Genomic DNA, 27948 nt, shown 5'->3' on the forward strand with positions numbered 1-27948 from the left:
TAAACGCCAATATATACACAGTAATATTTGTTGTTATGGAAAAAAAGAGCGGAGATACTTGGACCTAAAACCGAACCTTTCCCAGTACCAATTAAGATTCACAGCACTTTTTTCTCATTAACCTCTGGAAACCACCAAATGAAGGATTCCTGTTCGGAGCTCTATTCTGTTCTTACAAACTGTGCCCTCGGGGGAGCCTAAAAAGAACCTGCTCTTATTCTAGGGGAATTCAAAAAGATAACTCGCTTTTTGCCACCCAGGTCCTTTTACTAAAACTAAACCAAAAGCCAGTATAGTGCACAAGGCTCAAAATCGCCAGGAACGTCGGGTCAGAAACCTTCCTCCGTCGCGCCAGACACCGAGGTGGCACAACACACACAGAGAGCGCATCTCAATTTTAAAGAGCAGAGAAGGAGGGCGACGACCTTGTGTTCCCACGGGCTGCGGGGCTGGTCTGTACAACAGAGACTACACCTCCCAGCATGCAGCGCGGCCATCACCCAAGCCGCGGCGCAACCGGAACAGTGCATGCCGAGATGGGTAGGTTCGGTTTCTGAACGGCCCGGAGAAGTAGCTTTTCCCCACCTGACTGCTGCCACTCTGCAGTCCAGAATCTTTGAAGACCAAACCGAACTTGAGAGACTGATGACAACAGTCCCTTTTTATTCCTAACAGATTTCTTGCAGCAAAGTAACCGGCAGTCTTCCGTTTCCGGTTGCTGTGTTGCCGTGGTAACCACAGACATAACTGCCGTGGCGGATATGGCCGGCCTGAGCTGCGCGCAGATCCCCGATGGGGAGTTCACCGCGGTCGTGTACCGGCTCATCCGCGATGCCCGCTACGCCGAGGCGGTGCAGCTGCTGGGCCGAGAGCAGCAGCGGAGCCCGCGGAGCCGCGCCGGCCTGTCGTTGCTGGGCTACTGCTACTACCGCCTGCAGGAGTTCGGGCTGGCGGCCGAGTGCTATGAGCAGCTGAGCCAGCTGCACCCGGACCTGGAGCAGTATCGCCTGTACCAGGCCCAGGCCCTGTACAAGGCCTGCCTTTATCCGGAGGCCAACCGGGTCGCCTTCCTTCTCCTGGATAACCCCGCCTACCACAGCCGGGTCCTCCGCCTGCAAGCTGCCATCAAATACAGCGAGGGCGATCTGCCAGGGTCCAGGAGCCTGGTGGAGCAGCTGCTGAGTGGGGAAGGGGGAGAAGATAGTGGGGTCGAGAATGAGACCGATGGCCAGGTCAACCTGGGTTGTTTGCTCTACAAGGAGGGACAGTATGAAGCTGCCTGCTCCAAGTTTTTTGCGGCCTTGCAGGCCTCGGGCTACCAACCTGACCTTTCCTACAACCTGGCTTTGGCTTATTACAGCAGCCGGCAGTATGCTGCAGCGCTGAAGCATATCGCTGAGATTATTGAGCACGGTATCCGCCAGCACCCTGAGCTAGGTGTGGGCATGACCACTGAGGGCATTGATGTTCGCAGTGTTGGCAACACCTTAGTCCTCCACCAGACTGCTTTGGTGGAAGCCTTCAACCTTAAGGCAGCCATAGAATACCAGTTGAGAAACTATGAGGCAGCTCAAGAAGCCCTCACTGACATGCCACCCAGGGCAGAGGAAGAGTTGGACCCTGTGACTCTGCACAACCAGGCACTAATGAACATGGATGCCAGGCCTACAGAAGGGTTTGAAAAGCTACAGTTTTTGCTCCAACAGAATCCCTTTCCCCCAGAGACTTTTGGCAACCTGTTGCTGCTCTACTGTAAATATGAGTATTTTGACCTTGCAGCAGATGTCCTGGCAGAAAATGCCCATTTGACTTACAAGTTCCTCACACCCTATCTCTATGACTTCTTGGATGCCATGATCACTTGCCAGACAGCTCCTGAAGAGGCTTTCCTTAAGCTTGATGGGCTAGCAGGGATGCTGACTGAGGTCCTCCGGAAACTCACCATACAAGTACAGGAAGCAAGACACAATAGAGATGATGAAGCTATCAAAAAGGCAGTGAATGAATATGATGAAACCCTGGAGAAGTATATTCCGGTGTTGATGGCTCAGGCAAAAATCTACTGGAACCTTGAAAATTATGCAATGGTGGAGAAGATCTTTCGCAAATCTGTGGAATTCTGTAATGACCATGATGTGTGGAAGCTGAATGTGGCCCACGTTCTGTTCATGCAGGAAAACAAATACAGAGAAGCCATTGGTTTCTATGAACCCATAGTTAAGAAGCATTATGATAACATTCTGAGTGTCAGTGCTATTGTACTGGCTAATCTCTGTGTTTCCTATATTATGACAAGTCAAAATGAAGAAGCAGAGGAGTTGATGAGGAAAATTGAAAAGGAGGAAGAGCAGCTCTCTTATGATGACCCAGATAAGAAAATGTACCATCTCTGCATTGTGAATTTGGTGATAGGAACTCTTTATTGCGCCAAAGGAAACTATGAGTTTGGTATTTCTCGAGTTATCAAAAGTTTGGAGCCTTATAATAAAAAGCTGGGAACAGATACCTGGTATTATGCCAAAAGATGCTTCCTGTCCCTGTTAGAAAACATGTCAAAACACACAATGATGGTTCATGACAATGTTATTCAAGAATGTGTCCAGTTTCTAGAACACTGTGAACTTCATGGCAGAAACATACCTGCTGTTATTGAGCAACCCCTGGAAGAAGAAAGAATGCATGTTGGAAAGAATACAGTCACATATGAGTCTAGGCAGTTAAAAGCTTTGATTTATGAGATTACAGGATGGAATATATAGTAATAGCTGATAATGGCATTTATCAAATGGTTTATTATGTAAATTTGCATTGCTTTAACTTTTGGCATCTTTGTATTTGTTACATGTTGAGCTTTGTACACTTAGACATTATAAAAAAAATAATAAGTAGCTAAAACTTTTGCTGCTGATAAATTTTCCACAAAGTGAAATATTCTAAGAACTTTTACCCCAGAAGGAGTTAGGAAAAAATCCAAACTTATGAGAGATGTTTCTATCAGAAGTTGTAATGACTTTTTTTCCTTTCCTTTGTCATATTCTGTGCTGTGATGCAGCTTGAGGGGCCTTTGCACAAGGATTACCTCTTTCAGGGGCCAAGCAGTATCTCAGTAGTAGTTAAGAGCAGTCTTTAATCATTTCAGGGATTGTGTGTTCTGTTCTCGCAATTTACTCTCACATTAATTTGTAATGCATGCTTTTTATATAGACTTCAGGATATTTTGGCAGTGTTTTCTATTATGGATATAATGCTTCACCTAACCAAAATTCCTTAGGTTGTAAGTGTTTATTTTATTTTTTAACAAGCAAAAGTCAGTAAAAAATGTTGTTGCCTTAACAAAATTATGGCGCTATAATGTAGAGACAATGAACAATTATCAAAGAACAATTTTCCCTGATTTTCTTTTGCTCCCTTTAATACATATATGTACAAAATACACTGTTGCTATTTTCCATAATAACTTTTTAAATATTTATCTCTGTGACAAATAACAGGTATCCTGAGAATTCAGGGGTTTGGTTGTTTGTTTAAGAGACAGAGGTTTTATTATGTTTGTTGCCCGGGCTGGTATCTAACTCCTGCACTTAAGCAATACTTCCACTTCAGCTTCCCAAGTAGCTGGGACTACTGGCACAAATCACTGGGTCCAGCTGGAACTCCCTTCTTAATTCCTACCTTTGTGTTTGCAATTTAGGATATGCTGGATATACAGTGTTTCCATGTTGTAACCTCTTGGATAGGAAAAAAATCTTGGCTACCAGGCCTGGCCAAAAAGGTCAATTCTGAGTTGTAACATTCATTTCATGTCCACAACTCCCAATGATTTTTTGGAGTTCCCACTGGGAACCACATAAATTCTGATCAGGCATTTTATTTTCTGAAACTTAGAAGAGCTTTACTATTTGATTTCCCACTCCTCACTCCTCTCTCTCCACAAAAAGTAACTGTCAACCTAATTTGACCTGGCTTAGAAAAATCAAGAGTATTAGATTGAATCATATGAAATTATTGATTTTGACAGTTTTTGATGTACAAAACTAGCAGTTTCTTATGGCTCAAACTAGTAGCTTTCTTCTGAAGGGTAGAGAACTTCTGCCATAATGAGATGATTTTTTTCCTTCAAGGAAAAGGAAACACTTAGCCACATAGGTACCGATAAGAAACATGCTCAACATAACTCCTCTGTATCATGACTTCCTGAGTGCTCAAATTGTATTATACCAGGAAATTTGGCTTCTTGTGAAGTTCAATCATTTTGAATTTATGGCATTTTAAATCTTAATTATCTGAGCTCCTATCATTTACCACTGATGCTTTAGTCTCAGTGGAGGACAAGCTTTGGAGGACAAGCAATGTTTAGTGACCTCTTCACTGTATCCAATAGCACATTCCATGTCTGGGAAATGTTCTTTGTTTAACAACTTCTGTACTAAAAGTGTTGCTGCATTTCAGCTCCTGTCAATCTTGGTAGCCCCTTAAGATTTAGAAAGTAAATGAACTGAAATCTTGTTTTCAATAGCCATATTAAAATTCTGGTTTTTTTTTTTTTTTTTTTTTTTTTTTTTTTCGTATTTCTTCTAAACCACACTATTTTCTTTAGAGGAAAAAAAGGCCTAAGTGTAACTAATGTTACCCAACCAAAAACAAATGTTTTCCAGATTCCCTTCTGCAAATAGCCTGGTCTTTATTTGGCCACAGTTTATTTACCCAGGTGCTATGTGTTTGTGGTTTTCATGTATGTGTAATTTAACTTTTCAGAACATAAAAAGCTTTTCAGAATGGTTTTTAACCCCTTGCTGCTGGGCAACTGGGATTTCCTGGTTAGTAATCTATAAGGAAATCCTGACTGCTCCCACCACTAAGAAATAAAGGTGAATCATGACATTTGTCCCCTTCTTTACCCTGGCTCTCAGAGAAGCACCCACCCAGATTCAGATTGCTGCTGGCAACAACGAAGTCTTGTGAACTGCACAGAGTCAGAAGCCTGGTGCTGAGGCCTGGGAAGACAGGGCACTCCTAACTCCCCCGGCACTTGTTGTCCTTTATTTTCAGGGTATATATCTTTAAAACTCAAAGTACCCTGCTTTGCTTCTTGATTCTAAAAAGCAAATGACTTTACAATGACCCCATATTTTGCCATTTGAGTGAAAGCTTCTGTACCTAAAACTTGAATGAAAAGCTCTGTTCTGTGCTCCTAGAGTATATATATATTAAGTGCTAAAAGTACTTTTCTTGACAAGGAGTTCCTTATAGAAGTATAAGGAATCTTTTAAGATTTCATCATAATACCTGCATAGCCTATTTTAAAGGAATCAAATATTGAGTATTTCATCTTAGCCCCTTGATCTCCACATGGGCACACACAAAATAGGAGCATGTGCTTATACACAAGTAGTTATATTTCTCAGGAACAAGAACTTGATCTTTCTGTGCAGAAAGATCAGTGACATGACACACCTGGGAACTGGGATCACTGGGTGGGGATGGAGGTGGGTCATTTGGCAATGAGACAGCTGCAATCAGAGGGGGGACACTCCTAACCTGAGGGGTATATGGCCTCACAGTCTTAGAGGAGCACCTCAGATGGAATCCATACAGAATCAGTGATAGGTTTGGCCCAAGGTTAGAATGATTTCTCTAGAGAGGGCTATGGGATAAATGCCCAAATAAATATACTTAGTAGGAAGTGTGAGATTAGAAAGGGTAAATGGCTTGGAAGGGAAGCTTTAGAAGTGTCTTTCTGATCCCTCTGCCCCGTAATCCCCATCTGGGCTCATTTTCTCCCTGGTGTCCTGGAGGGTTAGCAGTGTTGGAAGTCTGACTATAGTTAAGCAGGGTGAGACTGTCTAAACAACCTAACTTTAAAAAGATAACATCACTCAAGAAACACCTTTCAGGTGAGTATCAGGATTTTCAAAAATAAGTTTTATGTTTCATTTTCTTTTTCTTAATGACCCCTCTTTTTCATGACCCTGGGTGATCTGTATTTCGGAGGGCGTTCTCTGCCACAGAGTAGCTTCCTGGCATTAGTGTGGATTGCAGCCCATTCTCCACCATTCACTAAATGCGTCTTATCCCTTGTTGACCTACCTCTGGGACTAAAGTGACATTTGGGTTTTCTGTAGTTTTCACTTTTGGGGATATGCCCTTTGTATTAAGTCAAACCACATTTTGGCATGAGCCAGTAACTCTTGGTTTTTGGTTGTCCAACTACATAATCACCATGACTGTAACCATCAGATTCTAAGCTGATACTTTCATTCTAGTTATGATATATACTTTTTAAGTACCTAATGTAGCTCAAACCCTTCAGCAGCAACCTGAATTTTTAAATTAGTACTTTTAAGAAATTGTGACTTTCCAAAGAACCTAGATTGTTGTCTCTAGATTATAATAAAACATTTATTTAATCTCAAACAGTTCTTTGAATTTCCAGTATCTCAATGTAAGACGTATAACTTATAGAAATAGGTTGTCTTGGCCGGGCGCGGTGGCTCAAGCCTGTAATCCCAGCACTTTGGGAGGCTGAGGCGGGTGGATCACGAGGTCAAGAGATCGAGACCATCCTGGTCAACATGGTGAAACCCCGTCTCTACTAAAGATACAAAAAATTAGCTGGGCATGGTGGCGTGTGCCTGTAATCCCAGCTACTCAGGAGGCTGAGGCAGGAGAATTGCCTGAACCCAGGAGGCAGAGGTTGCGGTGAGCCGAGATCACGCCATTGCACTCCAGCCTGGGTAACAAGAGCGAAACTCCGTCTCAAAAAAAAAAAAAAAAAGAAAAAAAAAAAAAGGTTGTCTTATATTTTAAAGTGCAGCTCAAAGGGTACAATATTAAAGTTATAAAAATGCAGATTTATTAACTCCATCTGATACAGCACTTCCCTTTATGAGTTTCATATTAAACCCACAAACTTATCAGTGCAGGATACTGTGGGTTAAACATTTACACAGCAAGACAGTATCTGAGAAAAAAACCTTTCTGGTACTCTATGGCATGTGGTCACAAAGATAGCAGCTTCTACTCTGTAGTAGGAAGAGACCATTTCTTTACTTGTGCCCTTCCGTAGAGGACAATAACTAATAATGTACTTTAAAAAGAAATGCTGTGTACATTATAGTCATCCAGCATAAGTAGCCTACAGCAGTGAAGCAGCCAGCACACGGCTACTGGAGTTAGCTACCTGGCTCCACAGCCCTGCAATGCCGCTTCCCAGCTACTAATGGTGGGTGCTTCTTAATCTAATTAAACTTCAGGTTTTTTTCATGAGTAAAAAGGGGATGATACCACTTACTTCACAGAGTTGTTATGATAATAATATTACCTTCTTGCCTGTCTGGCAAAAAAGGGTGAATTTAAAAATTAATTATATAGTGTTCAGCAAAAAAAAAAAAAAAAAAAAAACAAAAAACAAAAAACAAAAAACAAAAAACAACACAGACTCATTGGAATCAGTGAGACCATGTTGAAAGGTACCTCAGAGGTTTTCATTTTATAAAAGAAGAAAGTAGGTCCAAATAGGGAAAGTGACTTGTAGTTTGTAGAGAAAAATGAATCACACCCAAAATGTCCTGAATAAAACCTTATCCACTGTGTTCTTATATTTAGAACCCTATCTTCTTCTAAGTTACTTTACAGAGAGTGGCTTCACTGATCTAATGTTAGCACAATGAGGTACGAAGGACGTGGCAGAACTATGCAAGGGTGGATTTCAGAGCTTGTCCTAATTAGGCAATACCTGGCCCAATCAACAGACCACATCAGAAAATGCAGCGGAAAATGGGTTTGATCCTTTTAAAAAGAGAGACATGCCCCTGAGGCCAAATGCAGGCAAAAGAAAATGTGATGGCAGGAAGATCTCATTTCTTTTTCTTTTTCTTTCTTTTTTTTTTTTTTTTTTTTTTTGAGATGGAGTCCTGTTCTGCTGCCTAGGCTGGAGTGCAGTGGAACGATCTCAGCTCACTGTAACCTCTGCCTCCTGGGTTCAAGCAATTCTCCTGCCTCAGCTTCTCTGGTAGCTGGGATTACAGATGTGCACCACCATGCCCAGCTAACTTCTGTATTTTTAGTAGAGATGGGGTTTCACCGTCTTTGCCAGGCTGGCCTCAAACTCCTGACCTCGTGATCCACCCACCTTGGCCTCCCAAAATGCTGGGATTATAGGCATGAACCACCATGCCCGGCCCTAATTTTCTTACAGGGTAGCACAGGAAACTGTAGTAGTAACTTTATCACGATTTCAGTGGAGCAGGAGAAAATGTTAAGTAAACATGATTACTTGTTTATCTGGCATAAATGTGGATTAACTGAAAAAGCGTATTTGGGGCCAGAATGTAAAAATATAAGGTAGACAACTATATGCCAAGTGAAAGTGTGGCTATCTCAATCCTGAAAGCTCTTTCAGGGTTGAAATGTCAGGGTCAGGCAGGCTTTTTTAATGTACCAGTTATCTGTCATTACTTGGATGAGAATCCAGACAGTATTTGTCTCAATTTACTGACAGCACAGAAAATATTCTAGGTAAGAGTCAAGATCCCAACATTTTGATAATATGGAACTAACTCTACTAAGATACAAATTTTAGTAAAGCTAAATATAAGTAACGGGCCTTTAAAAAATCAGCCTCCAAGGGGATGTGGCCAAAATGTTACATGAAAAATACAACCTTTGGTAAATGGCATATAGTTAGTATGAGCTGACAGAGCAATGCCCACCAAAAATGCTTTTTTATTAGTCACTAGAGGAAACACTGGTACTACTCTGGAAGATTTGTTTTCAGGCATAGACACCTCACTTTAAACATCAAACGGGCACATGTGGGGAGGATTAGGAAGGTGAAAGTCTAGAAATGACAAGAGCAAAGGTTGACAGGAGAAGGTGCTGAGGAACATGAGACCTTACTTTAAATACCTGAAGAGCAACCCTTCAACAGAGCAATTGGACAATTCTTTGACTAAAGGTGGCAGAATTTGTATAATAGGTAGAAGAGGAATACAAATTTCAGTCTAAAAAAAAAAAAAAAACAACTTCCTAATACCGGAAGGTTACGGAGTTGGAAAAGGCTTCCAGAGCCTTCCTGGAAAGGCAATGAACTTGCATCTGTTCACAACAAATGTTCAGGACGATAGCTTATCTGTTTGTGGCCTGGGAAATGTTAGGTAGTGATTATGTTCAGATGGGATGAAATAGAAATAAGATGGGATGATTTCTAGGGTTAATTCAATCTGAACTTATATGGGCCAGGTAGAAAATTGCTTTTCCTAACTACATAATAGGAGAGCTAAAGTCTTAGTGTGGCTAGTGATTATTGAAATGTATCATGTAAGACAGAGTTCAACAGGTCTGACCTTCAGTCATTTCAGAGTCCAGACAGCTACAACCTTGCTTTCAGTGTGGGAGCCACAGGCAGGGGTGTAATCAGTATTTGTGCACACTACCAGAAAGAGTACTTAAGGGTACAAAGTGTATCCTGTTTGTTTTGCCGAGTATAGCATGCTGGAAACAAAGATTAAATAGAACCAACATGAAATAAATAACAATTTCTATAACAATGCATGGTTGTGGTATTGTTTTATTTTTCCCCAGCACATCTTAAAAATCACACATGGGCATTTGCTTATAGAACAGTACAGTCTAAGAAAACCAGTAAGAGGAGAATCTGAACATACACTGAAAGCATGGAATATTGACTATGTGTTGAGCCCTTGTGGAAAACAGTATGGCTCAGTCGGAATTGACAAAGCTATGCTGGAATCTCTCAGGAATTTTCCTTCCCACTGCATATCTCCTTTTGGACCATGAATGTAAAGAGAAGAACTGTTTGTATGCATTAGTTACAGCAATATAATGGCTTACATACAAGTGCTTACCCACATGTAGTTCCCAAAGGATTACTACAGTACTGGCAGGAATATGTACTGCCTTGGAGGAAGACTCAGGATAAGATATTATTCAAGTCAAGTTGTATCAGAGCCAAAGTATTTCAAAAAAGGACTTAGCAAAAAGGACAAAAATTAATATAACCTACATATATTTCTCACAAGATTTAATCATTGTCCAGGAACAGAAATATTCGTTATTCTGAAGGCACCATCACACGAAAAAGGACTGAGACACAATATTAGGAATAAAAACCACCCGCCCCGCCACCTCTACAGGTTCTGCTCCTCAGGGAGCTTGTGAGCAAACATCCAAAAAGAATGTAGTGAGTGTCTTGAGGCTCAATGCCACATCTACCAAACAACAACTTGGGGCTACTAGGTTGGTTCCGTAGAATGAAAATGTAGGAATGGAAAGCAACATACAAATCCCATTGACTGATTAGATGTGTATCAGAGTACAGGTCTACCATACAATTAGTTAAATATACAGATTATCCAAAACAACACTGTGGAAAGAATTACCAGTGTTTCCACATACAACTACTTAATTCCTGACATGTTCTTGAAGAGGAAGAGCCTTGAACTGCTGAATGACCTCTTTCTAAAGACTTAACCTCTCCCATTCATTTAAAATAATGGCTATTTCATGGAAAAAAAAAAATCCCAACAAGGCACTATGAGCTTTTAGGAATACAGTATAAGTAGCTTAAAAAACAACTACTTACAGAAACTTGTATGCCAGTATGAGCATTTCATCTCCTTTTCTGATATGTGAACAAGATTACTTTAAAGGAAAAACATGTTTCCTAGGGTGCTTGTGGTGTTCAGGAAAAACATGGCCAACAATAGATTGTCTTAAAAACATGTATGTATGTTGCTTAGAAAGCTACCATAAAACAGATTTTTTTCCTTTTCTTTCTCACTCAGAGTTGGAATTCAGAGTCTCTGTACAATGTTTTTCCTTGTGGAAAAATAATCTCCTTTGGAAACCAAAAAAGAAATCTTTTCATGTTCACAGAACTAAAGTTACTAATTTCTGTGATGATTCTTTGGCTTGAGTGTTCTATATATCAGTGGTCCTTACTCTGAATTGTTAAGGAATTAATTGTGATTAGAAGGGCACAAGAGTGCTCACTCTTTGAGGATCTTCCGAAGTTCAAAAGGGAATACTTCAGATTCACAGGAGTCTCAGTGCCTCCTGAAAATATAGCATTGCTTTTAAAAAAACGATTAGGGATTGGCAAAACCTAGCTAACAATATCCTCAGCTATAAATCCAAAGGGATTTAGTCAAAAGTAGGTTGCACTTGATTATGCTACAAGCAACAAAATTATCGGAATGAATTTTGTGTTTTCAAATCAGTGGAAATATGAACACGAAAAACTAAAGTTAAAAGAAAAACCCATATGCAAACAGAAGAATAAATAGCTTCACACTCCCTTTGAAGAAAAAAAAATCTTAGACCCAGGTCCATTTTATTAATAACATGTACTATAATCTTTTGACATTACAAGTAGTTTTTACAGTGAAATTTCACACTGAAGACAAACACTGATTGGCTTAGGGAGCAGAAAGCTGAGTAACTTACATCCTTTATATCAGACACTGTATTTTAACAGTTTAAGAAAACCTTTTACACTTTGTGGATTTAAGCATCAATGTGTAAGTTGTTTCCTTTACAGGAAACTGAAATTACTAAGACTTAAGTGAATGTACTGACATATGGCTCATTTGGGAACATGAAGCCTAGAGCAAAGCCAAGCTTCTGTAAATCGTAAAGTCAAAGCTAAAACATTATGGATTCTTCAAACCTAAATGGGCACTTGTTATTTTCCACTTTTCTTCTACCATGAGCTAAGCCCTAACTAAAATCAAAGTTGATAAGGATTAAGTGGTAGACAAAAAAAATTATTAAAGCTGTCTTTAACTCCTGTGTCAGTGTTTTTAAAAATGTAGATATGCTTTTCATAGCATTTCATTTTGGCTGCCTCACGCACCAGCACCTGCAGTGAATCAATCTGTAGTAAGTAACTGTGTTCTAACATTTATATGGAATAGTAGTTCAACCAAACCCAGCCCAATTTGAACAGCCAAGGGAACACACTTCAGTGTAGGACTACAGAGCTTCTCTGATAAGCTAGTTAATATAAAAGAATATGACAAAGGAAAGTATGGGTGCCAACATGCAGAAAGGCATTTTCAAAAATGCAAGCTAGGACTTAGCAGTTACTAACAGACTACTCTGTAGGGGGAAAAGGTTTCCTTGCAACCATCTGTATCTGGTATAATATACACACTGATGGAAGCTCATCCTTTACTGCAATTTTGTTTTCAAAATACATCAATACAGTTATGCAAACTAGAAGGCTTCCAACCTCATAAATAACTTTTATGTAATAGTATTATAATATCTAAGTACTTTTAGGAAGAAAACTCCTACTTCCTTAGAAGAAGAAATAATATAATCCTCTTTTCTTTGTGTAAAATGATGGGCACAATAAACACATGGCTTCCACAATTCTTACTAAGCTAAAAAAGCTCAAGTTACTTATCATAAGACTAAATTGACTTATGTACGACTAGAAATTGCACCAAACATTAAGGCAACAGTTTTTTTAAGGATCAAATAAAGCCTGTTCATATTGAGACTTTAGTATTCAATGCCATTTCTCACTAGTGGCAAGTTACCATTCTCACTGAAACCCCAACCCAAATGTGACATTACCAAATTTAAGTAAATCATTGCAAATATGACTAATTTAAGAAAGTCAGTGTTATGCAGTACTGAAAACCAAATAGGCAACAGGTTTTTAAAATTTAAAATAAACATTAAAAATGAGTTAAGAAGCATCACATAGTGTTCTCCTGACTTAACTTTTATGAAGTCATTTTAAGATACTATAGAAATAAGAGACATGGATTAAGTGCTTCTGTGCATATTCATGAACTCAGTCCTCCACAGATATTAAGTCTATACTGAGGCACCTCCCAGAAGTGGGTGTGTGAAAGTTGGGCTGGGGATGAAGGGAGGCTTTCTGACTTACTAAATCAAGCAAAACAGTACTGATGAATGTTCTTGTGTTTCAAAATGATTTTGGTAGAAATTATTCCACCTACAAGATGGAGTCACCATTATAAAATCAAGATTGGGGAATCCTGCATATACGTGGAAAAAGAAAGACAAAGATATAAATCATGAATTTCCTAAGGTTCATGTAGAATAGTGAACACAATAATTTCAGGTGTTACATTTATAGTTTCCTAATATCAAGTACAGATTTCTAAGGTTATTGAAATTGAACTCCCTGGGAAAGAATGTTATTAACAATCACATGCAAAGGAATGGATCTGCTTATGAACCTGTTTTATTTTTTCAAAATTACTCAGAAACATATTATATATATACTTCCAGTAAGACATTAGTACCTTCTTTAATTTTATATTTTGATCACCAATTAGAGAAATTACTTCATGAACAGATGCATGTTATAAAGCTGAGATTTTTATATTTCTAGAGGCAACTTTCTCATCAAGTGTCCAACTAGGTTAAATATCAAGGGCTTAAAGCAAAGATCTGCTGAAAATTTTATAATTAAAAATAAATCACCAATGAAGAGAGGCAGCTTCTAAAAAATAAATAATTCATTTTGTTGTTAAACTTATATTTAATTCTAATTTAATTACAGATTTATTAATTTGAGGCCAATTTTAATAGTTAAAAATTATCATTTTGAAGTCTTAAAAATATCATTTTGTCAATTTTAAATTATCATTTTTCTGGTTAAGGCTACTTCTGTTATAAAAGGTATCAAACGGCCCAAAAATACTTTGGAGCTGTTGCTACATACACAGACAGTGCATCCTTTTAAAGGATTGTCTGCATTTTGACTTACATTATCTGATCAAGTATTAGTTTTAAAAAATTATCAAAAGTTAGGTATTGCATTAAGAAAAGAATCCATCTCAAAATGTGAATCATGAACCTTGGCAGACAGTGATTCAAAGTAATCATTTCACTTTAATATCCAGATTTGAATGTACAAATGCTTGCTAAATGTGACTAATGTTCTCATTATTTAAGAAACAGGATATTTCAAACTTTTTCTTATGGTATATGCATTAATACATTACATTTAAAAAAAATTTAGGTTAAACCAGTTATTCAAAAAAGGCATTAAACCATTATTAAAAACTAAATTGAAACTTTACTTTTTATATGAAAACTTATGCCATTGGGGTTAATTTTTTAAAAGCAAAAATAATTTTTGTCATTGAAACTGTTGAGGCTTTCTAATTCAGTAGCTGAATGATTACTGTTTCTTTAGCCAAATAATTCTTGCAACTGGAGACATTAAGTGTAAGGAATCCTCCTTCTGCTCATGCTGTAGCTGCTGCTTCTGCATCTCAGCAACAAGAACGTGAAATCAGAAACACTGGGACTCAAAGTTGAATAAAGGCATTCATTTCATGGTAAACCTGTTCTTCACTTGCAATGAGGGATGTCAGCTTTTCTTAAAAAACATATAATCAATGAATTAGAATATAACAATAGGTTCTCAGTGATACAACTCATATTTCAATAGAAACAGAAATATGGAGAACAAAAACATGTCCCTTAACAGAATAATTTGTATATTGATGATTTAAGGTTTTATGCATGTATACTAATTTCAAAGAAAAACATAGGCCAAGCACCTTAGAGAAGTGAAGGCTTTCTAAATAATAGGTTGCCTATATTCTTTCACAAATATCCTTCCCCTTAATGGCCTACTCACACTAGAATATGCTCTTAAACAATGTACATGTGTATCACTCCTCAGTGGAATCATTCCCTAGACATCTGCTTCCCAGAAACGTTCTTTTAAAAAGAGGCTAGCTGAGCAATCACCGATACCAAAGTCTGCCTTTGTTCCCCAAGAGGAAGCATCAATACAAAACAGCTGGCAGCAGCTTCCTCTGGAATAACTGGCAGGCTTGTGCTGCTGCCTAAAATCTGAAATGACAACCAGTTGGCTGTAAAATGACATACCTACAATGAGAGAGATTTAGGAATACCATCTGTCAATCCATAGATGTAGAAACAAAACAAACTACAGAATGAAAACAAACTTATTTTAAACCAACAAACAAATGTATCCAAAATATAGTCCATGATATATCTGATTACTGGTATAACCACAGTTGAAAACTTAAAAAAACAGTGATATTTTTTGTAATGATACTAATGGATTTATAAAAGGTTTCTGTTTCCAAAGATGTTATTGGGGTCCACATATTCCTTGACAGACTTCAGCATCCCAAAGCCGACATCAGAGATACTTTCCTTTAGCCATTGCTTCCGTAATTTGCCCACTGGAAAAACAAAATCAAAAATGCTTCAATATATGCTATGATGCTGGGAACCAATCAATCTTGTGACCATGAGTGAACAAACACTGTGTGATAAATGCTTTTATTCAAAAATGAGAAATGTTTTGCTTTATTTGATTTATTGAGCCCACCAGACTATCAAGCTCATTAAGCCCAATGTATTCCCAGGGGAAGTCTGTGCTCCACAGTGTCTCCTTTCTCTGTAAACTATGAAATGGAGATTGAAGGAAGCTTGGACGGAGATTATAGCCCATTTAACAAATAACAAAATGAGAAAAAAGTGCATTTCAAAAAAAAACTCTGCCTTAACTACCACAACACACCCAAGGTTTAGAGAAAATGAAGTTAACTAAAGAAAAACATCATATTGAGATGAATTTGTTAGGTAAATTTAGCAAAAATGACAGGATACATATCCTTAAAATATTTTTAGAAACATAAAGGCTTAAAAAAATAAGAAAATGGGAAACTTTAATAGGCTTTAAAAAAAATCTGGCTATAAAGCTTCTATTTACATTTTCTTTTCACAGTACTTTTAAATAAATTTGCATGTTCCCAAATAATGGCTACTTTCTTTCTACTATTTTCCCAGATTTAGATTTTTTTTCCTAAGGCATTAAATAAATCAAATACCTAATCCATTGTAAACTTAATCTTTTGCTTTTACATACTGTACAAAGTTCCCTTTTTTGTTTCTAAGTTTTGCTAATTTGTTCTGAGAATAGTGAAGTAACATAACGATTAGCAGCATAAATTACATTTCAAAAGGTACTCAATGAAAAACATAACCTTTTCTAAGTAGAACTTTCGTAAGAAAGAATATGTACTTAATCTGTGAAAGAATTCTGAAATGTCAACTTGCTCTGGTATTACAAAGCAAAGCAATGTGCTAATTTATCTGTGGCAAATGGATAAATCTTTTAATTTAGTTAGGATTATTTGTAGTTGTACTTTTCCAAAAAACCCATTATTGTAATAATTGAATTCAAATGGTCATTTTCCACAAATGTTCATTAATGATCCAAAGTCATCAACAGTGATTTAATTGACCAACTGAAATGGGAAGCCTTCTTTCACTAAAGTATTCAGCCTGTCATTCTAAAATGCATTCCCCTTTATCAGGCTGTAGTGATACATCACAGCATCTGCCTTTTGGAAACCTTAAATACCATTTTAAGCTCAACTGAAACCAACTTTTGTGTCCAGTTCTCCAAGAAACCATCAAATTGTCATCAAAATAATAAATACTATGATAACCTCAGCAAGCAAATTATCTGCTTGGCTTTCAGAAACAAAAAAAGTTACTGATATTACAATGGGGGAAACAAGGTTCAGCAGAAAAAAAAAACAAACCTTAAATTCAAAATGAAAAATTCTTTTTGAGATAGCGCTAAAACCAGAAGCTAAGAAGTACAAATTCCTACTCATGCAATTTCTACCACCTAAAGATATTCTACCAGGACCTTCTAATATCGCCTAAGGGGCCGACCATGACTATGATTCAGTCTGTTTTTTCACATGCAAATGGATTAGACTCTAGTCTCTTCAACTCTAATATTCGATGATTTAAAGCACTTTTAAAAAAAAGTTAAAAGTCAGATTTTTCTAGATTTGCTCCACAGAATTTTTTTTTAAAAAAACAACTATTACGTGAGTGGTAAAAGTGGCATTACTATATTATTATGAGCTGCTCACACTGAAGCAGCTGAAGAGAGAGGGGTGAAGAGAGCAGTCAATGCCAGTCTCCACTGTTATCTGTAATATAGTTTCACTGAATGTATCCTGTGGTTATGGATGTAATTGTCCTGAAAAGACTGCAAACAACTGCTCCAACAAGATGGAGCACATTAGAACCTCAGCAGGATGCCCAACAGCTAGCTTGTCTGCCTGGTTTTACACCTCTAGTAATAATGCAATTCCACAAGGAACTGAACCATCATCTGAGAAGCCACCCAATAGCCATTGCATATTTAATGAAGTCACTCACGAAGCGCTGGAAAACAGAAGGTGCTTGGAGTGCATCATTAGTTCTGTCAGAGGGATAATTTACACATCTATCTTGTCAAATTTTCTATGGTTTATACTTTTGCAATAATCAATCTAACATACATTTGATTAGTGAACTAGAAAGTAAAAAAAAAAAAAAGGCAGTACAGCCAACAAAGCTGTGGCCCCTCATAAACACATTTGATGAAAACATTTAACCCCTTCGTGGCAGAGGCCTGGGGCTTCTTGTGCCACTGATAACAGAATTTGAACTGGGGTCAGAAATCTTGGTAAATGCAATTAAAGGTACTAGAAATCTTTGGCTTTGTTTAATAATTTAAGTCAACTACTTCAAAGAATACAGACAGAAAACACATTCAAATGAAAACAGTCAATATGCCTTAACAACAAGACAATTATTGGAGTCTTCTTGAGATTCTGGAGAACCTTATGTAGCTACCTCACATGGATCAATAAAACAACAAACCACCACAGGCCCTACTCTTAGAGAAGGAACACACTTCAAAGTACAAGATTTTTATTCCAGAGCTAAATACCACCATTAATAATGCCTTTTGTACAATTCTTAGTTGTACTGCTAGGCATTCAGAAATCAGCTGAATCGGTACCCATGTAACACATGGGTATATAACTATATAGCAGTTCCTTATTAAACACCTGTAAAGCTCATTTTCAGAAAGGGAAGAAATTATACTCTGTTCCTTATGTAGCATGCCATATTAAAGGAAGGGAAAATGAAAGACTAAAGACAGTAAATAACAGGTGGCCTAAAACTATTTCGATTTACCTTGTATGTGATAGTTATCTACTGAAAGGCATGTGTGCACATACCACATAAAGCCTATTCTTTTTAGACCTGCATCATCTGATGTGGGGTATTCATAACTACTGACCCAACACATTTCTTTGACTTCTGATGCTCTACAAGTATAAATCTAGCCTAAGAGTCAACACCAGAGCTACAAAAAGCCAAGATCATCATTTCTGAAATCAAGGTAAGTACCTTATATTCCATACTTCTCTACTATTCTAAATATATGATTCTTTAAGTACTTAAGTATTTAGATATATTTTATATGACACAAAAAAGATGGGCCAAATACTGAATATTACAGAAAACTAGGCCAGGCACAGTGACTCATGCTTGTAATCCCAACATTTTAAGAGGTGGATGAGATGGGAAGATCATTTGGGCCCAGGAGTTCAAGACCAACCTGGTTAACATAATGAGACCTCATCTCTAAAAAAAAAAAAAAAATTTTTTAATAAAAAATAGGCTGGGCATGGTGGCTTACACCAGTAATCCCAGCGCTTTGGGAGGCCGAGGCAGGCAGATCATCTGAGGTCAGGAGTTCGAGACCAGCCTGGCCAACATGGTAAAAACCAGTCTCTACCAAAAATACAAAAATTAGCTAGGCGTGATGGCGGGTGCTTGTAATCCCAGTTACTTGGGAGGCTGAGGCAGGAGAATTGCTTATACCTGGGAGGTGGACACTGCAGTGAGCCAAGAACATGCCACTGCACTCCAGCATGGAAGACAAGAGGGAAACTCCATCTCGAAATAAATAAATAATAAGCTGGATGTGGCGGCATGTGTCTGCAGTCCCAGCTACTCAGGAGATTGAGGCGGGAGGAGAACTTGAGCCCAAAAGTTTGAGGCTGCTGTGAGTCAAGATCATGCCACTGCATTCTAGCCCAGGTGACAGAGCGAGACAAAAGAAGGAAGGAAGGGAGGGAGAGAGAGAAAGAAAGAAGAAAAGAAAGCAAGAGAAAGAGAAAGCAAGAGAGAAAGAAAGAAAACTAATGGTGGAGGATTTTTTTCTGCTTAAATTAAAAATGGAGTTCACCTTTTTACAATTTAATTTCTAATAATGTATATACAGACTGGATAAAACAAGTTTTATGTGTTCTTCCACACATAGTACATTTTTAAAATTTTACTTTTGGAATAGAGAATATGGAAGCTTTCAGGTATAGTTTTTCAAATTATAGGCTTACTATTCCCTTGGATACTAAGAGATTCAAGAAAGAATGTAAGAAAGAAGTTGTGGTATGATCGACAGCATAAATGAATGAACAGACATGTATGCAAGGGATAAGAAGTAAAATGATGTACATGGAAAATGTGGACATGGAGGCCAATCTGGCCACCAAAAATTATCTGGAACTACTCCTTGAAGCTTAAGAGATTGAAGATTTAGCAGAAACTACCAAATAGTCCTAACCTTAAGAGGATAAATCCAGGGTCTGCTGGTCATAGAGGTCTCTAGCTAGGTGAATTTTAAATTTTTAAATCATACATATGATTATAAGTCAAAAAGATTTACTATAAACTTATTAAAAAGAACAAATTACGAAATGGGCCAGACATTTAGAAGATTATTGAAAGTGAAGCTCAGAAGTAGACTTCAGCCAAAGCAAAAAGCACCTAACCATTATAACAACTATATTTTGAAAGTTCTTGTTTGAGTATCCTGAATATCTCTTTAGCACTATTCTATAGGTCAGATTTTAAAAAGAAAATATAGACTTAGCTGCTTATATGAGTGATCTGAGCACTAACTTTGTATTTCAAGATTTAATTACTCTGACCAAACTACTGCTGGATTTTATGTAAGAAAGTAGTGCTAGAGGGACACCCAACCTCTTCCCAGGATTAACTGTTTGCTAATCACATGAAACTAACTATAAAAAGTATTCTGTAACAATGTAATAATGTAATGCAGATATTCTCAGACTAATAAACATTATTTATAAGTTATAGACATGAAATTGTCAAAGAGAAAAAGTTCTCTTTAGATATCCAAAGCTAAGTGATATTACCCAAGCCACCTATACTCATTCTGCTGGTGATATACCTGAGGCTAGAAGCTACTACAGGTATAGCATGTGGTAAGATACAGCAAACACAATGTTGTCCCTGGGACTTTTGTCGTGGGTTTGGCCCTTTTAGTCATATAGGGGTTGGGGGTTGGTGGGGTGGAGAGCAGGGATCAGTACCTTCTTGCTACAGATTTTCTCTGTCAGCTCTCAAATCTGTTTAACCCTATGATATAGCTGAAATATTAATAGTTTAACGTTCAGCTAAATTATGGGTTAAATTGGTTTCCACAGTATGTTTTTACAATCTAACTACAACATTGCTTGTAGTTAGATTGTAAGAACATACTGTGGAAAAAATATCGTAATCAACCTAAGAGTTTTGTTAGAAAAGGCCAGTCAAAGAAACTGAAAAAATTAAAAGGCAAAACAAAATTTCTATCTTATGGTAATCTGATAAAGATTCAATGTTGGAAACGCTAAACTCACCTGGTAGCTATCAAAAGAATGAGATATTGACATTGATATAATCAAGAACAGTTCTATCACAACAAGGATCCCTGTGCTGTCTGTTTACAGTCACACCCTCTCCAGCCTGAACATTTGGAAATCATTAATCTTTTTTTTACTTTTAAGATATTGTCATTTCAAAAATGTTATAGAAATAGAACCATGCAGTATGTGACCTTTTGAGATTGGCTTTTATTCACTTAACTTTACCTGGAGAGTTACCCAAGTTGTTGCATGTATCCATAGTTCATTCTTTTTATTTATTACTGAGTAATATTCTATGGTATGGATGTACCACAGTATATTTAGCCATTCATCAGCTGAAGGACATCTGGGCTGTTTCCAGTTTGGAGCTTATTATGCTATTATGAATGAAGATGCTATGAATATTTAGATTCAGGTTTTTATGTGAACGTAAGTTTTTGTTTCTCTGGTACAAATGCTCAAAGGTGCATTTGCTGGGTTGAGTGGTGATGACATGTTTAGTTTTGTAAGAAACTGCCAAACTGTTTTCCAGAATGGCTATACCACTTTGCATTCTCCCGAGTAATGTATGAGTGATTCAGTTTCTCTGCACCATTGGCAGAATTTAATATTGTCGCCATTTTTTATTTTAGCTATTCTGATAGGTATGTAGTGATATCTCCTGTGGCTTTTTCATTTCCCTAATAGCTAACGATGTTGGACATCTTTTCATGTGATTATGTGCCATCTGTATACTTTTTTCAGTGAAATTTTTCTTCATGTCTTTTGCCTACTTTTTAATTAAAGTATTTTCTTTTTTACTAATGAGCTTTGAGAGTTCTTTATATATAATAGATATGTCTTTTCTTGGATATAGGGTTTGCACATATTTTCTCCTACTCTATAACCTATCTTTTAATCCTAACAGAGTCCTTCATAGAGCAAAAGTTTCAAATTTTGATAAAACCCAGTTTATCAATGTTTTATGGATTGTACTTTTAGAGTCCTGTCTAAAAACTCTTTGCCTGGCTCTAGATTCTGAAGATATTCTATGCATTTTTCTAAAGATTTTATAGTTTTGCTTTACTTTTAAGTTCATTATCCATTTTGAGTTAAATTTTTGCATAGGTATGAGTTCTTTTTTTCAGGTCAGAGTTTTTTTTTTTTTTTTTTTTTTTTTTTTTTAATCACCAGTAATTTGTTAGAAAAAACTATGCTTCCTCCACTGGATTGCTATTCTACTTTTGTCAAACTCAGCTTGGCATATTTGTGTGCTCTATTTCTGGGTTCTCTATTCTGTTCCACTGATCTATGTTTCCTCAATGACACACAGTTGACTACTGTAACTATATAGTAAGTCTTGAAATAAGATAGGTTGACTACTCTCACTTTATTCATTTTTTTCATATTTCTTTTAGTTGTCTAGTTTCTTCTCCTTACCATATAAATTTTAGAAAAATACTTCCTATATCTATTAAACATTTGCTGACATTTTGACAGAAAATGCATTAAACAGATAGATCAATTTGTAAAGAACTGACAGCTTTATTGTGTTGCATTTTCCACCAAACCATGAATACTGTATATCTCTTCACTTATTTCGGTCTTCTTTGATTTCTTTCATCAAGATTCTGTAATTTTCAGAATACAAATTCTGTATATATTTTGCTAGATTTATGCCTATTTCATTTTCTTTGGAACAACTGTAAATGGTATTAGATTTGGGTTTCTATATGTTTATGTTACTATTTAGAAATGTAAGTGATTTTTGTGAGTGATCTTGTATCCTGAAATCTTGCTGACCCTGTTTTGTACATTCTTTGGAATTCTCTACATAGTCAATAATGGCATCTACAAACAGGGATAGTTATATTTCCTCCTTTCCGATCTGTATGACTTTTATTTCACACTACAAGTTAACAAATGGCCCCAATCCTGATTTTTTTGCTCAGCTTCTGAGTAGTTTCCTTTTACTTTTAAACTTTCTAATACTATTAGATTCTGGTAAGACTACCAAAAACAGGTAATAGCAGCTGCCCTATAATTATAATAGGGAATAATTTTGGTTAGGTAAAAAGACATCAATATTTAAACTAGGACTGGTTATACTTAATCAAGGTTTTTAACTTCCTGACAAGGACTTAGGTATAATTTTAGTAAATGAACAACTTAAAAACTTAAGTCATAAATTGAAATTAAATACATGTTTGACATAAACTTTGCTATTTAAACTGACCAGCTTGTCAGTTACAAAAACAAGCACTATGAAGATTAAGTTAAGTAGGCTTTATACTTCCTATAGCCTCCAGTTTCAGACTACATCTGTTTTCTCTGATACACAAACCCAGAGTTAAAATAGCTCCATTTATCACAGCATGATTGTAGGCAGACAAACCAGCCTGCCTGTTTCCAGATAGTGAAAGCAACTGTTATTAATCACAATTACAGCCAAACCCTCCAAGAGAAATTGTATCAATATTCTCCCAAACCCTGGCCCTTTTATTCTGGAACTCAAAAATGGTACTGAAAGTGTCATGACACTGCCTGAAGGTCAGTAAATAAAGACGCTACTATGAGTTCAACTTGAGTTTTAAGTTCAGGGTGCAAATCAAGAAAAATCTTTTCTATACATAAAAATAAGTGATCTCTCAAAAGCTCTAGTATTGAATAAGTTTAGCAAGGAAACTAAAGACATTGTTTAAAATTTATATTGAAAAGGTTTCTGCTTTATGAAACGATACGGAATAGCAGCAGGTGTTTGAAACATACAAATTAGATGATTACCTTTAAACAGAAAAGCTATTATGAAAATCACATTTTTTGATAGCAAATTTCATAGCCAATACTGTGAAGGAAATTTATTTTTCTTCCATGCTGATTGTAAGAAACTTTCCTATAGAATGAGATCAACTGTAGTTACAGATGAAGTTTTAAAACTATTGTGGAATCATATCCCTTGAAGGTAAGGATCTTTCTCATATAAATTGTAATCCTTTCTTTAGTGGTTAAGAGTTTAAGAATACACAACAGAGTGCCACCCGGTGCTGTTTATTGCTATTATTCAAAAAAACCAAACAACTACTGCTTTTTAAGCACCTACTAAATGCAAGGCATTTAGATGTTTTACATACACTATCATGCTACGTCTTACAATAAACATACGAAGGAGGTATGATTATTCTGATTTTGCAGGTGAGGAAAGTGCAAGTCAGAGAACTTATTTCCCTAAGGTAAAGGGAAATAAGTTTTACACAATTAAGTGTAAAACCAGGAGTCCAACATAGATTTGATTCCAGAGCCTATATTATTTCCCCTCTATTGATCAGCCACTCAAATTTACCCTTGTTGATCAGCCACTCAAATTTATATTGGTTCTGAGACAAAGTTTAAATGGAACCTTACTAAGGTAATGCATCTATGGAAGAACACTAAATGGCTAGTGGTATGGACTTGCAGGAAAATGCACATTATTTTACCCTACTTCTCCAATGAATAACTCACTCTGCTAATATACTTTCCCAGATATATTACAGAATAAACTGTGCCTTTCTATAACTAAATATGACCCTCTATTCAATATTTAGGCCTAGTTCTCAAATGTTAAGCTAAATTAACTATAAGACTATTGTTATTTATTTGTTTTTTTTTTTTTTTTTTTGAACAGACAGGCTTTTACTCTATCACCCATGCTGGAATGCAGTGGTGCAATGCCAGCTCACTGCAACCTTAACCTCCCAGGATCAAGCCATCTTCCCATCCCAGCCTCCCAAGTAGTTAGGACTATAGGCATGTGCCACCACACTGAGCTAGTTTTTTTTTTCTTAGTTTTTGTAGAAATAGAGTCTTGCTATGTTGCCCACCCTGTCTCAAACTCCTGGGCTCAAGCAATCCTCCCACCTGGGCCTCCCAAAGTGTTTGGAATACAGGTATGAGCCACAGCCAACTACTGCTATTCTAATATGAAAGAAAAATATGCAAGATTCAGAGCTGTTTGAGAATTTGCAAAACTGTTCAAATTCTGTGAGCATTTATTTGGTCATGCAGTTAACCACTCACTTAACATATTCATTTAGCATCTATGACATAGAACTATGCAGAGCAGACAGTCACTGTTTAGGGAGTGAGAAATACAGTGACAAACAAGATAAAGTCATTAACCTCAATGAATTTAATTCAAATGGGAAATATAGAAACTACGCAAAACGACAGGGAAGATCCCTCTAAGAAGGTGACATTTTTATTAGAGACCTAAACGATGGTACAAAGTGAGCCATGCAAATATCTGAAGGAGAGGACAAGAGAAATAACATTAGAAAAAGAGGGAACAAACAGCAAAGTCCTTGAATGGAAAAAAGGACTATTATGTTTGAGGGACAGCAAGGTCAATGCTGCTAGAGGTACATAGTAATTAAAGATGAGGACAGAGAGAGGGATACAATATATATCCTTGAAGGTCATGATAAGGAGTTTGTATATTGTTCTGAATGTGAGAAAAAAACACGGATTTTGTTAGCAGATTAATCTACTGGCAAGAAAAATGAGAGTACAGGAGCAGAGTGGAGGAAGACAGACCAGTTGGGAGGCTACTGCAGAAGACAGTGATTTGAACTAGAGTAGTGGTGTATAGTGGTGAAGAGGTGATATATTTTGGTATCTGGGAGTTATCAGCATATAGATGGTCTTTTAAATTGTGAAACTGAGATAATTGCCGAAGAAATGAGTGTACATAGAGGAATGAAGGTCTGAGGGCTGAGCCCTGAAGACTCCAATAGTTAGCAATTTAGAAGAGAAGAAACTAGAAAAGGGAAAGCATCTTCATTTTCTCAGCATACCTAAAGTATGTTTTGCATTCAGACTTAATCAGGTTTCTTTTTCTAAGCACTAGAGGAAACCAGGTAGTTCAGAGTCTGTTTCCATGCAGTCACATAGAAAATATAAGAAATAGGATAGACATAAAAGATTTCTATTTAAATGAGGCAAAACCTCTAAATAAATTAATATGCCATCAAACCTTGCTAGATTCAACTTAAAGCAAATCATTTCTAAAAATAAATTATTTCATCAAATTTGGAGTCTTCGATAAAAGAAGGCCTATAAACCTAGAACCTGAAAAATGCACATATATTATACACATAGTTTTAATGTAACATGATATGACTGCCATTTGTTTTATTACCTGATACTGCTGATATGTTAGGAACCTACAATCGAGATGTATAAAAGCAACCAGAAAGTAAAACTGACTCATGGGAAAGAACTGAAAAAACAATAAAAATATCTATAATGAGGAAATTAAAATTTTAATTCACTTCTTTTCAGCGGTTTCATCTAAAGTAGGGCAAGTAAGTAAATCAGACAATGTCAACATTAAAGAAACAGATTTTATGTTTTAAAAGAAAAATAGTAATGTATAATATTTCTTTTCCTTTTATTGATTGACTGAGACAGGGGCTTGCTCTGTCACCCAGGCTGGAGTGCAGTGGTGCAATCACAGCTCACTGCAACCCTGACTTCCCAGGGTCAAGCAATCTTCCTACTTCAGCCTCCTCAGTAGCTGGAATTACAAGTAGATGCTACCATGTCCAGCTAAGTTTTGTATTTTTTATAGATACAGGGTTTTGCTGTGTTGCCCAGACTGGTGTTGAACTCCTGAGCTCAAGCAATCCACCCACTTCAGCCTCTCAAAGTGTTGGGATTATAGGCATGAGCCACCGAGGCCAGCCCACATACATTAAAAAAAAATTAATTACATGTCTCTCTTCAAAGCCTGTCATTTTTAATCTTTTTAAATTTTACTCATTCTAGATATTTTAGGCTTTTAATTAAGTGGACAGGATACTGAGGCAGGAAGACCTGAGTTCAAATTTAAATTCTGGCACTAACAATTATTGCTGATTTTTGGGCCAGTTACTTTATATTCAGAACCTTAGCATCTTCATGTTAAAGATAGGAATAATATCTATTCCACTGCATTAAGCAGGATTAAAGGAGATTAAGTATGCAGAACACCTAGGCAAATATTTTCAGCTTTATAATTGTTAATTCTTTTCCTTTATTCTATCCCCTTTCTCTTTACTGTTTCAGCATCTATAGCACTTACATGTTTACTAAAGTCATCTTTTGAATGCTTTTCAAAGAAAAGGGCAGACTCTTACCTTAGTTAAAGTAGCAATAATATAATCCTATCAGTTTTCATCAGTGACTTTTGAAATTGTATAATATTTTATTCTACTGGTCTATAAGGCTCTTCACGGGAAAGACTGCCATTCTTTGAAACCATATTGCCTAGTAGACCAGTAATACTTATAATATGGAACATGGATTATACAACATTAAAAGGTATTAAGCATACTTTATATAAAAAAAAATAGGACAAGCACTTTGGGAGTCCGAGGCGGGCAGACCACCTGAGGTCAGGAGTTCAAGACAAGCCTGGCCAATATGGTGAAACCCTATCTCTACTAAAAATACAAGAATTAGCCATGGGTGGTGGCACACGCCTGTAATCCCAGCTACTCAGGAAGCTGACGTATGAGAATCATTTGAACCCAGGAGGCGGTGGTTGCAGTGAGCTGAGATCAAACCACTGCACTCCAGCCTGGGTGATAAAATGAGACTCTGTATCCAAAAAAAAAAGACAAGAAGCTATTTGCATTATTTTCTTTGTGATCAATAATTGAACATGATCTTATAAATTAACATTTTCTAACTATCTGTTATATTAACTTTTATTTCTGTGAATTGATTACTATAATGAAATATTACTGTAGCTCTTACAAATGAAATGCAGGTTTCAAACAGATTTGCACTAGAGTTCTTTAATTCTATTATTTCAAATTTGCGCATATTTCTTTTTTCTGTAATGACAGCTTTATGAATATTTTATTTCAAGTTATGTTTATACAGATTCTGTTAGACCCTACCAAGAAGCTCTCAGTGTCTGGAGTATATCTGAATAAGTAAAATCAGCAGTTCTGCCATATTACATTTTCTACATCTTAGAAATAAACACTATTGGAGGGACTTGAATTTCCTTATTCCCTAAAGAAGCAGAGTCACTGGCCAAGGAAAAATTTTTGGTTTAGTTTTCTTCTGCAGTGTTGCAGTCATTTTGTCATTTCCGACGTCTAGAGAATTTCTGACAGTGTATAAAGCTTGTGTAAACTGAGAACATCATCCTACAATTAAGGAAACAACTCATCTAATAACCAATTACCTAAAGACAATTAAGCCTCTATTTCCTTGTTACATATATGATTCAGTTGCTCTCACTCTCTTACAGAATCACTTCCCCCCCATATTTACCATTATAAACACAGAACCCAGATTTCCTGACTTTAAAAGAGAAAGTACACTGTTGGCTGCTGACACATACCAAAGGGCAAATTTGTTGGCTACC

At 36.8% G+C, this 27948-nt stretch overlaps 2 protein-coding genes across 6 annotated transcripts in view; one reads left to right on the forward strand and one right to left on the reverse strand.

Moving 5' to 3' along the window:
- The first annotated feature begins 516 nt into the window (after positions 1-516).
- Positions 517-3457, forward strand: IFT70B (intraflagellar transport 70B). The gene has a single exon (XM_003921830.4). It carries the CDS (start codon positions 762-764, stop codon positions 2757-2759), a length of 1998 nt encoding a protein of 665 aa, XP_003921879.1. The 5' UTR covers positions 517-761; the 3' UTR covers positions 2760-3457.
- A 7861-nt stretch (positions 3458-11318) lies between these two features.
- AGPS (alkylglycerone phosphate synthase) overlaps positions 11319-27948 on the reverse strand; it is a 134498-nt gene continuing 117868 nt past the window's right edge. For all 5 annotated transcript variants that reach the window (XM_003921831.4, XM_074399425.1, XM_074399426.1 and 2 more), the window contains one exon: positions 11319-15230. In XM_003921831.4, the coding sequence (XP_003921880.3) occupies positions 15109-15230 (122 nt within the window). In that variant the 3' untranslated portion in view covers positions 11319-15108. The remainder of the gene's footprint in view (positions 15231-27948) is intronic.

Source organism: Saimiri boliviensis, chromosome 5 (genome assembly GCF_048565385.1).
Source record: "Saimiri boliviensis isolate mSaiBol1 chromosome 5, mSaiBol1.pri, whole genome shotgun sequence".
NCBI classification, from domain to species: Eukaryota; Metazoa; Chordata; class Mammalia; order Primates; family Cebidae; genus Saimiri; species Saimiri boliviensis.

Excerpts from the sequence above, each read along its gene's own strand:
- IFT70B (XM_003921830.4), top strand. The coding sequence starts at position 762 with ATGGCCGGCCTGAGCTGCGCGCAGATCCCCGATGGGGAGTTCACCGCG.